A 15454-nucleotide genomic window follows, 5' to 3' on the forward strand; every position below is an offset into this window, starting at 1 on the left:
CAGACCCGGAGCAAGCACGCTCCGGGGGCTGATTCTAGCGGGGTGCGGCTTGGAAGATCACAGGGGTCCCCAGCGGCGGGACCCCCACGATCAGGCATCTTACCCCCTATCCTTTGGATAGGGGATAAGATGTCTTAGCGCCGGAGTACCCCTTTAACCTTAAAAATAAAACCTTGTATGAATAAGATCATTGGGCCAGAACAGGCAGGATTTATGAAAAACAGGAATGGCCTGGATAACATCAGAAGAGTTTTTACTGCTATGCAAGTAGGGGAGGGTTTGGCCATCCTGTTGCTAGACGCAAACAAAGTGTTCGACAGGGTGGAGTGGGCCTTCCTCTGGAAGACCATGGACCGGTTTGGGGAGAATTATATCAACTTAGTTCAAATTTTATACTGTGACCCAAAGAGGAGAATAAAAATAAATGATGGAACGACAAAACAGCTCTTGCTTTCGAGGGGCACCCGTCAAGGCCCCCCTTTTTTTTCACTGTTTATAGAGCCTCCTGTAGTTTTTTGTCAGAGAACAACTTAATTTTGAGGGTTTTGGGCCTAGGGGCCCAAAAGACAAAATTATTTTATATGCGGATGATATTTTATTTTTTTATTAATAATCCCCAGCTTTATATACAAGAGGATATAGCAACAATACAATCCTTTGGGGTTTTTTCTGTGTTGAGTATAAACTGAAATAAATCCTCCCTCCTGCTCTTGGATGAACCATGCAGCGGTAATTTTGGTGAGAAAATTGAATATTTAGGTATAACCATGAATAGTAGGATAGAGGATTATATAAAACTGAATATCGCCCCGATTTTGGAAAAAAATATGTAGAAAAATAGAAATATGGCTTAGGCTACCATTGGGAATGACAGACCAAATGGCATTAATAAAAATGGTAATCCTATCCCAATTACTATACTTTTTGACCACCTCTCCAATATTTATAGGGGCTATTTGGTTTAAAAAAATAGATAGTTTACTTATAAGGGGTAATAAGAGAGTAAGGATAACATTTTTAATTATGACTGCACCTAAGGTTAAAGGAGGTATGGGGGTCCCATATTTTTGAATTTATTACTGGGTAGCAGAGATTGCACAATTTACAGGGATTAATGGTCAGTTGTTACATGACCTCTTAAAGTTTAAATATAAATATAAAACAGGTCCCATTTTTTAAATTTTGAAGATGGGGGTAAAGGATTAATTGGTTAAGAGAGTGATGTTGTTAAAACAGACAATTTTGGTTTGGTATAAGATTAGGAAAATACAGGGTGGGCCATTTATATGGATACACCTTAATAAAATGGGAATGGTTGGTGATATTAACTTCCTGTTTGTGGCACATTAGTAAATGTGAGGGGGGAAACTTTTCAAGATGGATGGTGACAATGGCGGACATTTTGAAATCGGACATTTTGAATCCAACTTTTGTTTTATCAATAGGAAGAGGGTCATGGGACACATCAAACTTATTGGGAATTTCACATGAAAAATAATGATGTGCTTGGTTTTAACGTAACTTTATTCTTTCATGAGTTATTTACAAGTTTCTGACCACTTATAAAATGTGTTCAATGTGCTGCCCATTGTGTTGTATTGTCAATGCAACCCTCTTCTCCCATTCTTCACACACTGATAGCAACACTGCAGGAGAAATGCTAGCACAGGCTTCCAGTATCCGTAGTTTCAGGTGCTGCACATATCATACCTTCACAGCATAGACAATTGCATTCAGATGACCCCAAAGATAAAAGTCTAAGGGAGTCAGATCGAGAGACCTTGGGGGCCATTCAACTGGCCCACGATGACCAATCCACTTTCCAGGAAACTGTTCATCTAGGAATGCTCGGACCTGACACCCAAAATGTGGTGGTGCACCAACTTGCTGGAAAAACTCAGGGAACGTGCCAGCTTCATCATATAGCAATTTCGCTTATCCAGTGGCCTTGAGGTTTCCATTGATGAAGAATGGCCCCACTATCTTTGTACCCCATATACCACACCATACCATAAATTTTTGTGCTCCAAGAGTCTTGGATGGTTCTATCCAATGTGGGTTAGTGTCAGACCAATAGCGGTGGTTTTCACATAAAAGTTTGCCTTAAGTTTACTGAACAAAATCTTCTGTGTAAACTGAGGGTCCTGTTCCAATTTTTGTTTTGCCCATTCTGCAGCACCTGAAACTGGAAGCCTGTGCTAGCATTTCTCCTGCGGTGTTGCTATCAGTGTGTGTATAGTGGGAGAAGAGGGTTGCGTTGACAATCCAATACAATGGGCAGCACATTGAACACATCTTATAAGTGGTCAGAAACTTGTAAATATCTCATGAAATAATAAAGTTACGTTAAAACCAAGCACATCGTTATTTTTCATGTGAAATGCCCAATAAGTTTCATGTGTCACATGATCCTCTTCCTATTGAAAAAACAAAAGTTGGATTCAAAATGGCTGACTTCAAAATGGCCATCATTGTCGCCACCCATCTTGAAAAGTTTCCCCCCTCACATATACTAATGTGCCATAAACAGGAAGTTAATATCACCAACCATTCCCATTTTATTAAGGTGTATCCACATAAATGGCCCACCCTGTATTAGGGATAAAAGGGTGTGTATGCTATTCAATGAACATTTTATAGAAATATGTAAAATAGAGGATTATAGTTATTGGGTGAGCAAGGGGTTTGTTGTATGTGTCCCAATTTTTTACAGAAGGCACACTGAACACATTTGAATTTTTTCAAGAAAACTACCATATGGAATCGGTACAAATTCTTAAGTTTAAGTTAACTGAGCATGCAGTAAGATAGTGAGAAAGATGTGTTTTAGATTAATAATCATCCCCTGATTAAGCAAATTTATGCAAAAAAAAATTAAAAATTTAATTGTTGTACAAAACTATTTTATCAGAGAAGGTGAATAAAATGATGTTTATTAGTAACGAGAGGTGGTCAAGTGATTTAGGAGGTCTGAATGAAAGTAAATGGGCTGCTATGTTAAAAAGTCTGGGAAAAATGTTATCTAATGAAAGACATTTAGGTGTGGTCTATGACCACACGCGGATTGTCCTAAATGTGATATGCCTGGGGAATACCTAATCCATATGGTCTGGTCATGTAGAAAGATTAGAAGTTACTGGAAAGAATCAAAGGAGCAAATGGAATCCAGGATAGATACAGTGCTAAACTTCCAACCTGAAATCTTTTTGTTTGGCGTTTCCAGCATGCACTTGTAAATTGATTAGTAAATTGTTGTTTTTGGGAAGGCTTGAAATTATGAAGAAATGGATATCCTCCAACGCCCCAAGGAGCTCAAGTTGGCTGAAGTATCTAAGATTAAAAGTTATGAAAGGATAAGAAGTAAAACAATTAAGACTAAAAAGACCTTGTAGAAAATATGGGAATTATAGAATTCAGGGGGTGCATGGTGTATTTGTGTGGTAGTCACCTTTTTTTTTTTTTTTCTCTTCTCTATCTTGAGAGGGATGCTTGTGGGGGTGGGGGTTGAAAATGGAAACATTTCTTTTTTGCTGTTGGCATAAAATCCTTTTTGTATAAGGATATGTTTTATAATGTGCTTTTTGTAAAATAAAAAGTAAAAAAAAAATTCTTTGCACGACCCATTTAATGTTCTTCAGTACCTATGTGGTAGTTATCTCAATGCTATTATTCAGAATAGATTTTGCAGACAGAAAGTGTTTTATATTGTATTCAGTTTTTGTTAATGCATTACTGTTTTTATTGCATTTTGCAGGGTGAGAAAGGAAGCAAAGGTGAAAATGGTACTCCAGGAGAAATAGGAGAAAAGGTATCCATTAGAATGCTTTTATCTGATCTTCTTTAATCAAATATTTATATAGTGTTTCTTTCCTTGAACTTTCAAAGAAAATATTTATGAAACATGTTTGCTTTAGTACATGTTTTATAATATAGCACTAGTATAGTTTTTCTTTCTAAATCCTACTTGAGAAACATTTGGTATGTCATAGCACTTTTTCTTTAACATTAAAAATTATCTGTAATGCATTATGTTTCAGAAGTTGAACAAGAAATTCAAAGTTGTGAGTTTAAATGTATTATCTTATTGCCTAAGGATAAATTCAGACATGTCCAATTTGCAACCTATAGAGCATGCTGGGGATTTTTTTCTTTTATTAAAAACCCCAGCATGACTCACTACATGTGAAAGTGTGACTGGTATATTATAGATTCATTGGGGGAGATTTATCAAAACCTGTGCAAGGAAAAAGTGGTTTAGTGGCCCATAGCAACCAATCAGATTGCTCCCTTTATTTTTTTAAAGGCCTCTGAAAAATAAAAGAAACAACTTGATTGGTTGCTATGGGCAACTGCTGCACTTTTTGTTTTGCACATGTGCTCTTTTCACATAATGTTTTGGTAGTGTCCTGTTGGGGGTTTACTTGTGCTGTGTAGCTTTGATGGATGTGACTTTGTGGGATCCATCTTACATTAAACTCACGTGTTACAGAAAAACATATACTAAATATATTTTTTTTACTGGATAATGCTCTATGCAATAGCTGAGAGCTGCACTATTCCATCCAGAAGAAAACACAAGCCCTCCCGGAAACTACCTTAAAGTGGAACTCCGCTGCTAGACATCTTATCCCCTATCCAAAGGATAGGGGATAAGATGTTTGATCACAGGGGTCCCGCCGCTGGGGCCTCCCCCTGATTTCCCACAGCACCCGGCATTCTAAACAAACGCTGGGTTCCTGCGGAAGTGGTTGTTACATTAAGCCACGCCCCCTCCATTCATGTCTATGGGAGGGGGCATGTCAGCTAACATCCCCCTCCCATAGACATGAATGGAGGGGGCATGACGTAATGTCACGAGGGGCATGGCCATGAGGTCACAATCGCAGCCTTCGACTCGGAGAGTTCTGAACAAAATGTTCAGAACGCTGGAACACAGGAGCACCCCTTTAACAGAGTCCAAATTAATACTTTTTGATTATGGTCAATGAATATGCTCGCTATCGGTATTGGGGGATTTCCCGATGCATACAAATGGACACCACAAGATTGTTGTGAAAAGAGCCTAGTGCCAAGCAGCCATCCCTCTTGAATGGTAGGTGTGTGAGAGGAGCAGCATTTTGCATCTATGCCACTTCACATAACATAGTGGCTTCTTTGCATCATCTTGCCCTTGTATCAGCAAGACATGTAGTTTTTGGGGCAATTTTAGATGCATTTTGGGACAAACAATGAAGTAGATACAAAAGAGAAGGTAAGCTTTAGACTTTGCTTAAATAATGAAAAGTAAAAAAAAAAGAAAGAAAAAAAAGAAAAAAAAAACTGCCACACAATCTGCATGTGAATGTTTTTCTGTGATATGAAGTAATTTTGATTCCATTTTCTGTTACCTGTTTAAAATTCAAGTCACTACACTGAATTTTATTTCATACATACAAAACATTTATACAATTCTGCCACATCTGACTATATCCTCACACAAATGGCAAGTTTTATTCATAGTTAATTCTGTCTAAATATTTGTCAGAGTAACATTATTATCGAAAAAACTTCCATGTAGACTGGAGTTTTGAGATGTGCTGTTCAAGCTCTTTTGAATAAACAGTGCAGCAGATCAAAGACACATTGGCCGGCATTTATCATTGTAGGTGTAAGTGCAGCATTTTTCTACACCTTTTTTTGTGTGTGCTGGTAATGTGTAGGAGCACCAAATTTATTAAATGGTCACATACTTGATATTTGATACATTTTGTTCAGGTAAATGTTTTCTGAAATTTCTCTCTTCACATACACAAAAAAGCTAAGCTAAGTCTGGGCTGGTGTAGTTTTAGAGACTTTTCAGTGGCTTTGTGCCTTTTTTGTGCCTTTTCACAAAAAGGCACAGTTCATAAAACCCTTCCATATCATGTGTATTGCCAAAATCAGTGGATTGCAACTCAAAATCAGCAGAAATGTGTAACCAAAAGGTGAAAAAAAGGTGCAAATAAACCCTGCTTGTGCCTTTTTTGCGCCTTTTCTAGACACAAAAAGCAGTGCTATCAGTTCAGATTTGGTAGACACCATTGGGATCCAGAAATATCCATCTACTGTTTGGCTAGTAGTGTTTTTTTACAAGAATTTCAGCCAAAATGATAAGTAAACAAATATAAATGTGGTTATAAAAGAAGGCAGTTTTTTGCAAATGGGTTAGAAAACGGTACAATAATACGTGTTTATCAGGCAATAGTGACGTATGGTGGGGGTTCCTTGCAAGTTGTGAATTGAATTTCAATTGGGGGTTTGGTAAGGATTGATGGTGTTCTCAATGCTGAGAAATACAGGCAGATACTTATTAATACAACCAGGAAGGAGTTTGGCTCCAAATTTTTTTCTGTAGCAGCACAGGGACTCGAAACACACAACCAATGTCATAAAGAGCTTTCTTCGGCATAAAGAAGAACAAGAAATAAATATATTTCCAACTAAATATATTTCCAAATGTGCTATGAATTGTTCACCAGATGTTGGTTAAAACCCAAGTAATTCAGAAATGCAAAGAAAATAAAACAAATACGCTCAGAAATTGGTGTAATGATGTGAAATGACACAGGGAAAATGTATTGAATATGCTTACTGATACATGTTTAATACTTTGTACAAAAAGCTTTGTTAGTAATGACAGCTTCATGATGCCTGCTGTATGAAGAAACTAGTCACAATCATTGCTATGGTGGGATTCTGGCCCAAATCTTGAAGGTTCTGTGGGCATCTTCTATAAATCATGATCTTTAGTTCTTTCCATAGATTTTAAATAGGATTTAATTCAGGTGATTGGCTGGGCCATCCTAGCAATTTGTGTAGTTAGTGTGCATACAGGCCACTTTTTCAGGGGCGTCCCATTTTATTTTTGTGCTACCTGGTCCATGGTCGGGCCGGCGCTGCTGCTAACTGTTCTAAAGTGGCCATGGCGTTGTCGCAGCCTGAGCTGCTTAATAGTGCAGCGGCCACTTTAACACAGCGAGCCGGGTCTGATGAGGAACATTGCGCAACTGGCATCCTTCCACAGACCCACGCAGGAGGACATCATTGACGTCACTTGTCAGGCCACCGCCCGAGAGAAGCGCTGCGCAGGCCAGGTGTGTGTGTTTGTGTGTCTGTCTGTGTCTCTGTGTGTTTGTGTATGTGTCTGTGTGTCGAGTGGGGGGGGGGGGGTTATGCTACCTTATGTGGGGAAACTGCTACTTAATGATGGGAAACTGCATACCTAATGTGGGGTATCTATGTTACCTATTGTGGGGAATGTATGCTACCTAATGAGGAGAATATATGCTACCTAATGTGGGGAAACTATGCTCCTAATGTCGGGTAACTATGCTACCTAATGTGGGAAAACTGCTTCCTACCTAATGTGGGGAACTGCTGACTACCCAATGCTTTTTTTTTTTTTTTTCCCTTTGGGGGGGCAGCATTTCACTCTTGGACCCAGGCAGCACAATGTCTTGGGCCGACCCTGCCTGCACTACCAGCCTGGCCCTGGCAGTGTGGGTGACACTGATGACAGTTGTCCTTTAATATCCAAGAGTATGCATTCTGTACCAGCCTACTCATTTTAAATGATACATTAGAAGTATTTTCCAAATAAACTCAGTTTGTGTGCCCTATTAGAGCCCATAGATGTCATAGAGGGATGTCCTTCTAGTTAAGACCACTCTCTAGGCTTCTTCTGGAAAGACCTGGCACATGCAGATTGAAGCAGGTGGTGTGATGCCATCATCATAGCATCACCTGCATCTTGGAAGAAGGCATCAAATGACAGGCAGGAGAAGGCTAGGACTACCATACACCCACTGGTCCCTTTAATTGTCTATTCACATGTTCAGTATTCTGTGCAGATTTGACGCGTAGATTAGATGTGCAGGATTTTCTGCTGCAGATTTCAATGTAAACTGAACACAGCTTGAAATCCTGCGCATCAAATATGCGCAGAATACTGTACGTGTGAATATACCCGAAAGGTACTTAACCCCTTCCCGCAGAATGGCATATATAAACGCTGGGTTGTGCAGTGCGTTCGTGCATCCCAGCGTTTATAAATTACATTCAGTTAACCCGGCGATGCGCAGCATCGCACGGGTTAAGTGGCAGAAGTCCCGCTGTTTCCAGCAGGGGACAACTTCTGCTTCACCCCCAGGACCATCCATTGATGGTCATGGTCAGCGATCACTGTGATTGGTCCCTGTGGACCAATCACAGTGATCTGGGGTGAAAGTTCAGATCCAGATCTCGCGGGGACCTGAGGCATAGGGGGGGGGAACATCAGGGGATCGGCAGCCTTACCTGGCGGGACCGAGGAGCAGCGGCAGGACCGGCCACGTGGACGAGCAGCGACGGGACCGGCAGGTAAGTATATGGTCCTCAGAAGCAGCAGTGAAGATCTTCACTGCTGCTTCTAGGAGTCTGAAAACTACAACTCCCAGCATGCCTAGACAGCCTTTGGCTGTCTGGGCATGCTGGGAGTTGTAGTTTTGCAACGTCTGGAGGGCCCCAGTTTGGAGACCATTGTATAATGGTCTCCAATCTGTGCTCTTCCAGCTGTTGCAAAACTACAACTCCCAGCATGCACTGGCTGTCCAGGCATGCTGGGAGTTTTAGTTGAGCAACATCTGGCCCTTCAGATGTTGCCGAACTACAACTCCCAGCATGCCCTTCAGCTGTCTGGGCATGCTGGGAGTTGTAGTTTTGCAACAACTGGAGACACACTGGTTGGGAAACATTATCTGTTTCTAACTCAGTGTTTCCTAACCTGTGTGCCTCCAGCTGTTGCAAAACTATAACTCCCAGCATGCACTAACAGACCATGCATGCTGGGAGTTGTGGTTTTGCAACAGCTGGTGCCCCCCCCCCCCCTGTGAATGTACAGGGTACATTCACATGGGCGAGGCTTTTACAGTGGGTTTCTCGCATCTTGAGATGCAACAAATTTTGCGCCGGGAAACTCGCTGTAATCCCCCGCCCATGTGACTGTACCCTAAAAACACTACACTACACTAACACAAAATAAAATAAAAAGTTAAAAACGCTACATATACACATACCCCTACACAGCCCCCCTCCCCCAATAAGAACGTCCGGTACGCCACTGTTTCCAAAGCAGAGCCTCCAGCTGTTGAAAAACAACAACTCCCAGTATTGCCGGACAGCCGTTGACTGTCCACGCATGCTGGCAGTTTTGCAACAGCTGGAGGCACCCTGTTTTGGAATCACTGGCATAGAATACCCCTATGTCCACCCCTATGAAAATCCCTAATTTAGGCCTCAAATGCGCACGGCGCTCTCACTTTGGAGCCCTGTCGTATTTCAAGGCAACAGTTTAGGGCGACATACGGGGTATCGCCGTACTCGGGAGAAATTGCGTTACAAGGTTTGGGGGGCTTTTTCTTCTTTAGCCCTTCATGAAAAGGAAATGTTGGGGTCTATACCAGAATGTTAGTGTAAAAAATTTTAATTTTTTACACTAACATGCTGATGTTTCCCTATACTTTACATTTTCACAAGAGGTAAAAAGGAAAAAAGCCCCCCAAAATTTGTAACGCAATTTCTCCCGACTACAGAGATACCCCAAATGTGAGCGCAAAGTGCTCTGGGGGCGCACAACAAGGCCCAGAAGGGAGAGCGCACCATGTACATTTGAGGTGATTTGCACAGGGGTGGCTGATTGTTACAGCGGTTTTGACAGACGCAAAAAAAAAAAAAAAAACCCACATGTGACCCCATTTCGGAAACAACACCCCTCACGGAATGTAATGAGGGGTGCAGTGAGAATTTACCCCCCACAGGTGTCTGACGGATCTTTGGAACAGTGGTCCGTGAAAATGAAAACTTGTACAGCCCACTGTTCCAAAGATCTGTCAGACACCAGTGGGGGGGCAAATGCTCACTGTACCCCTTATTACATTCCTCAAGGGGTCTTGTTTCCAAAATGGTATGCCATGTGTTTTTTTTTTGCTGTTCTGGCACCATAGGGGCTTCCTAAATGCGATATGCCCCCCGAGCAAAATTTGCTCTCAAAAAGCCAAATATGACTCCTTCTCTTCTGAGCATTGTAGTTCGCCCATAGTGCACTTCAGGTCAACTTATGGGGTACCTTCATACTCAGAAGAGAAGGGGTTACAAATATTGGGGGGTATTTTCTGCTATTAACCCTTGCAAAAATGTGAAATTTGGGCGGAAACACACATTTTAGTGGAAAAAAACATTTTTTTTTTACATATGCAAAAGTCGTGAAACACCTGTGGGGTAATAAGGCTCACTTTATTCCTTATTACATTCCTCAAGGGGTCTAGTTTCCAAAATGGTATGACATGTGTTTTTTTTTGCTGTTCTGGCACCATAGGGGCTTCCTAAATGTGACATGCCCCCCGAGCAAAATTTGCTCTCAAAAAGCCAAATATGACTCCTTCTCTTCTGATCATTGTAGTTCGCCCATAGTGCACTTCAGGTCAACTTATGGGACACCTCCATACTCAGAAGAGAAGGGGTTACAAATATTGGGGGGTATTTCCTGCTATTAACCCTTGGAAAAATGTGAAATTTGGGGGGAAACACACATTTTAGTGAAAAAAAATAATTTTTTTTTTACATATGCAAAAGTCGTGAAACACCTGTGGGGTATTAAGGCTTACTTTATTCCTTGTTATGTTCCTCAAGGGGTCTAGTTTCCAAAATGGTATGCCATGTGAGGGTTTTTTTGCTGTTCTGCCACCATAGGGGCTTCCTAAATGCAACATGCCCTCAAAAACCATTTCAGAAAAACGTACTCTCCAAAATCCCCTTGTCGCTCGTTCACTTGTGAGCCCTCTACTGCGCCCGCCGAACACTTTACATAGACATATGAGGTATGTGCTTACTTGAGAGAAATTGGGCTACAAATATAAGTATACATTTTCTCCTTTTACCCCTTTTAAAAATTCAAAAATTGGGTCTACAAGAACATGCGAGTGTAAAAAATGAAGATTGTGAATTTTCTCCTTCACTTTGCTTCTATTCCTGTGAAACACCTAAAGGGTTAAAATGATGATTGAATGTCATTTTGAATACTTTGGGAGGTGCAGTTTTTATAATGGGGTCTTTTGTGGGGTATTTCTAATATGAAGACCCTTCAAATCCACTTCAAACCTGAACTGGTCCCTGAAAAATTGTGAGTTTGAAAATTTTGTGAAAAATTGAAAAATTGCTGCTGAACTTTGAAGCCCTCTGGTGTCTTCCAAAAGTAAAAACTCGTCACTTTTATGATGCAGTCATAAAGTAGACATATTGTATATGTGAATAAAAATTTTTTTTATTTGTAATATACATTTTCCTTACAAGCAGAGAGCTTCAAAGTTAGAAAAATGCAAAATTTTCAAATTTTTCATCAAATTTTAGGATTTTTCACAAGGAAAGGATGCAAGTTACCACAAAAATGTACCACCATGTTAAAGTAGAATATGTCACGAAAAAACATTCTCGGAATCAGAATGATAACTAAAAGCATTCCAGAGTTATTAATGTTTAAAGTGACAGTGGTCAGATGTGCAAAAAACGCTCTGGTCCTTAAGGCCAAAATGGGCTTGGTCCTGAAGGGGTTAAACATAAGGGGGATCCTCATTGGCATTCTGGAGTTCCAAACCAGCTGTTATTTCAACAGATAATATATAGCCAGATCCAAACCCTGTCAGGTGATCTACAGACCTAAGGGACCCTTCAGGAATCTGTTGGAAAAGGCAGGGGGATCTACCTGTCCTTCTTTCAATTGGAATTAAGGGTCCCCGCTAATAGACATAATAAAAATATATTACATGGTCATCTAGTTATTGTACTGGTCACTGTGTTATTTCATGGCCTCTTCTTCTTTTCCAAATGTTCCCAGGATTTAACATTTGTTGATTGCCGGGGCTACCTTTAAGGAAGGGTTGTTCAGTAAGACACAATTTTTAGGCTAGGTTCACACTGTGGAATTTCTGGGCAGAATTTCTGCCAGAAATCAAGCCGACGGCACTAGGACCGAGTCGACTACATTCCTGTCCCTACAGATGGCAATGCATTTCTGAGCAGATCTCCCAAAAGATCCACCCACAAATGCATTGCAATCTATGGGGGCAGCAATGCAGTCTGCTTGGTCCTAGTGCCGCCGGCTCGAACTCTGGCAGAAATTCTGCACAGAAATTCCACAGTGTGAACCCAGCCTTAAGCTAAAGAATAATAGGTTTTATGTAAATCTTTCTTGTTACTGTATGTTCATTGTTGAAATTATTTTACAGCTATTTACATATTGTAGGATATTTGTACATCCTCACATCCTAACGTGACTAAGACATTTTTATTGTTTTACAAAAATATTTGTATTTAAACTTCAAGAAGGAAGTGCCCTGGGGTATATCTGTATTTAATAGAAACATTTTGGTTGGAGCTTTTATTTTTCTCTGTACCTTGTGTTTTCAATCTCTATAGTTCTTTTGTTAGGATCTTGGCTCAGACATTTCTGCTAACACCACCAAAGCACATGGCATTGATTGTTGATGCAGTCTACATCCTTGCTGACAATGTAGCTCAGGAGATGTATTTATGGGGATGCCCTGGCTTCCATCAAGCCTGCAAATTGTGTGAAGTCATTCCAATGGGCATATAAACACTTGGCGTGTATTATTTAGAATGGAATTATTTTTTACATAACACTATGCAGCACCACGATAATACTTAATCATGAGCCCTCTGTGTATTTACCTAGGGATTAGCTTACTGGGAAATATCAAAGAACTTTACAGAGTTCATCGACTCTCCTTTAAAATTTAAAAGTTAAAATAGTCATGAACTTGAAATGCACATAAATGAAACAATATTACCTTTTTGCTACTCAATACAAGTGCTTGTTTATGAACTTTTGTAAACATATGCATTGAAAACAGAAGAAAATCAAATGCTTTTTTACATATAAAGTCTTTATAAATATGTGCATATTTTTTTTAAACTCCTGTTTTAAACTTAACCTTCATTTCACGCTTAAAAGAAAAGAATTCTGTGTGAAATTGCTTTAGAACATGGCATTGTGCATTGTTTCCAACAAAGTATCTTTATTTACAGCTGTGTGATGTCTTGGTATACTGAGGGATTACATTGGAAATCCTTAGGCATCTTACTAACTGTTTGGGGCTTTTAAGTCCTGCCAGTCACTAGTTAGGAAAAGCTGCTTGAGGTAAATCGGCTGCATTGAATGGTGCCGCACACTTTGATTGTTCCCTGGATAGTAAACAAGTGCATATTATGCAATTATAGCCAAATTAAAAGAAGGTAAATGAATGGGACAATTACAATTCTATTATTACACCGTAGAATTAATCCCCTCCCAATTTTTTCAATGTTCCTTTTATTCTTTTGAGGTATGAAATTAGTGAAAATTAATATATATTCAAACTACGCTGATTCATACAGCGAACAATGAAGCCATTCAATAAAGGACTTCAGGAAGAACATGATTGACACAAAGAATTAGTAGACAGTTCGTGTTTTTGGACATATATGACTTTTATGAAGATTAATTGTGATACCTTCTGCCCAACATTAAAGGGGTACTCCGGTGAAAACCTTTTTTCTTTTAAATCAACTGGTGGCAGAAAGTTAAACATATTTGTAAATTACTTCTATTAAAACATCTTAATCCTTCCTGTACTTATTAGCTTCTGAATACTACAGAGGAAATTATTTTCTTTTTGGAATACTCTCTGGTGACATCACGAGCACAGTTCTTTCTGCTGACGTTATTATAATAATAATAATACTTTATTTATTGTTTTCCTTAGTGGGATTTGAACCCAAGTCCCCAGCACTGCAAGGCAGCAGTGCTAACCACTGAGCCACCATGCTGCCCTTAGCATACATCTGCTATGCATGGTTGCTAAAATGGACAGAGATGTCAGCAGAGAGCACTGTGCTCGTGATGTCATCAGTGTTCCAAAAAGAAAGGAATTTCATCTGTAGCAATCAGCAGCTAATAAGTACTGGAAGGATTAAGATTTTTAAATAGAATTAATTTACAAATATGTTTAACTTTCTGCCACCAGTTGATTTAAAAGAAAAAAGGTTTTCACCGGAGTACCCCTTTAATATGTCTTTTAGATCATTTCATAAAATGTTTTATTTTTTAAATTATTACCATGGTACATAAAACAATGAAATACTTTATGATTAGGTGGAAATGAATCAGTACCAAAGAATGATCATGTATAGTATCAGATACTATATCTACTATATGCAGGAATGTAGATGTTTACAAGCTTAGGGATCCACCTGTACTTTAATGAATATATACAGTATCTGCTTCATTCAACAGATTATTTTGGGTTGTCGCATGAATGCAGTCATTTCTGATATAGCAAGGTCCGCAACCATTGATGACCAATTATTAATGATGGGGAATCTGCACCAAACATACATATTTTTTTGCATATGAATAGTTGGCCATGTAATACATTGATATTGAGTATTTATAGTTAGAAAAATCTGTTGTATTGTACTCTTAAATTAATTCCATCCTACAGTCTCTTGCTAGTAGTGATACATGGCTATGGACACACCTGTATGATGCTGAAAAATGGCTGGTTATAAAAAATAGGAAGGACCCCATGCTTATTTTCATAAATGAATAGCCAGATGCAAACCAAGCAGTAACAGCCTGGCATTACCACGGTGGTAAAGGACTTTTTTTTCACCCTATTTAGCCTAATTAATGCCAGTCTGTTACCGCCCTATTCCCAGAGCATCATTTTATGATACTCTGGGCCTGATGATGCCTGGTGCTTCTCCTAGTACCCCTGGTGAAGCCAGGTACTGGGGTTATAATGGTGGGGTTAGTGTTAGCCATTTTATTGGTTAACACTAAACAACATCTGATGACTTATGACATATATTACAAACTATGCTATTATGCCAAAAAGAAGTACGAAAAAAACCACACACAAGGTTTAAAAACAAAAACAAAAACCTTATATAAAAAATTTGTCATTAACCATTTCATGACTTTATTTATTTATGTATTTAATTAAATATTCTTTATTTTCTTTAAAGCAGAATAGTTCCTGGCACACAGACAAAATAGTTAACTGGTCTTGACTGGGATAACCTGTATATGTCTGCAATTGGCAGAAAGTCTAGGCTACAAATAGTAGCATTGGCTTGCTGTGTAGTGCAGATGGAGTGGTCTGAATATGTAAAAAAAAAAAAATGCAACAAATAAATACCATCTCTAAATATAAGATACATAATAAACATAAGATAAATAAGACATTTAAAATAAAATTAGACACAATTTAAAATAATCCCACTTGAAAAAACTTTTCACTGAATGGCGGATGCCTTATTGCCAGTATACCTTGCTGTAGGCGATGGTTTACAAAAGTTCCGTAAAGGATTACATTGAGAAAACCAATATAAAAAAAACTGAGAA

At 39.3% G+C, this 15454-nt stretch overlaps 1 protein-coding gene across 6 annotated transcripts in view; it reads left to right on the forward strand.

Moving 5' to 3' along the window:
* The window catches only part of COL19A1 (collagen type XIX alpha 1 chain), a 1011804-nt gene that overhangs the window by 224974 nt on the left and 771376 nt on the right, over nucleotides 1–15454 (forward strand). For all 6 annotated transcript variants that reach the window (XM_056565831.1, XM_056565835.1, XM_056565834.1 and 3 more), the window contains exon 10: nucleotides 3755–3808. In XM_056565831.1, coding sequence (XP_056421806.1) covers nucleotides 3755–3808 — 54 coding nt within the window. The remainder of the gene's footprint in view (nucleotides 1–3754; nucleotides 3809–15454) is intronic.

Source organism: Hyla sarda, chromosome 3 (genome assembly GCF_029499605.1).
Source record: "Hyla sarda isolate aHylSar1 chromosome 3, aHylSar1.hap1, whole genome shotgun sequence".
Classification (NCBI taxonomy): Eukaryota; Metazoa; Chordata; class Amphibia; order Anura; family Hylidae; genus Hyla; species Hyla sarda.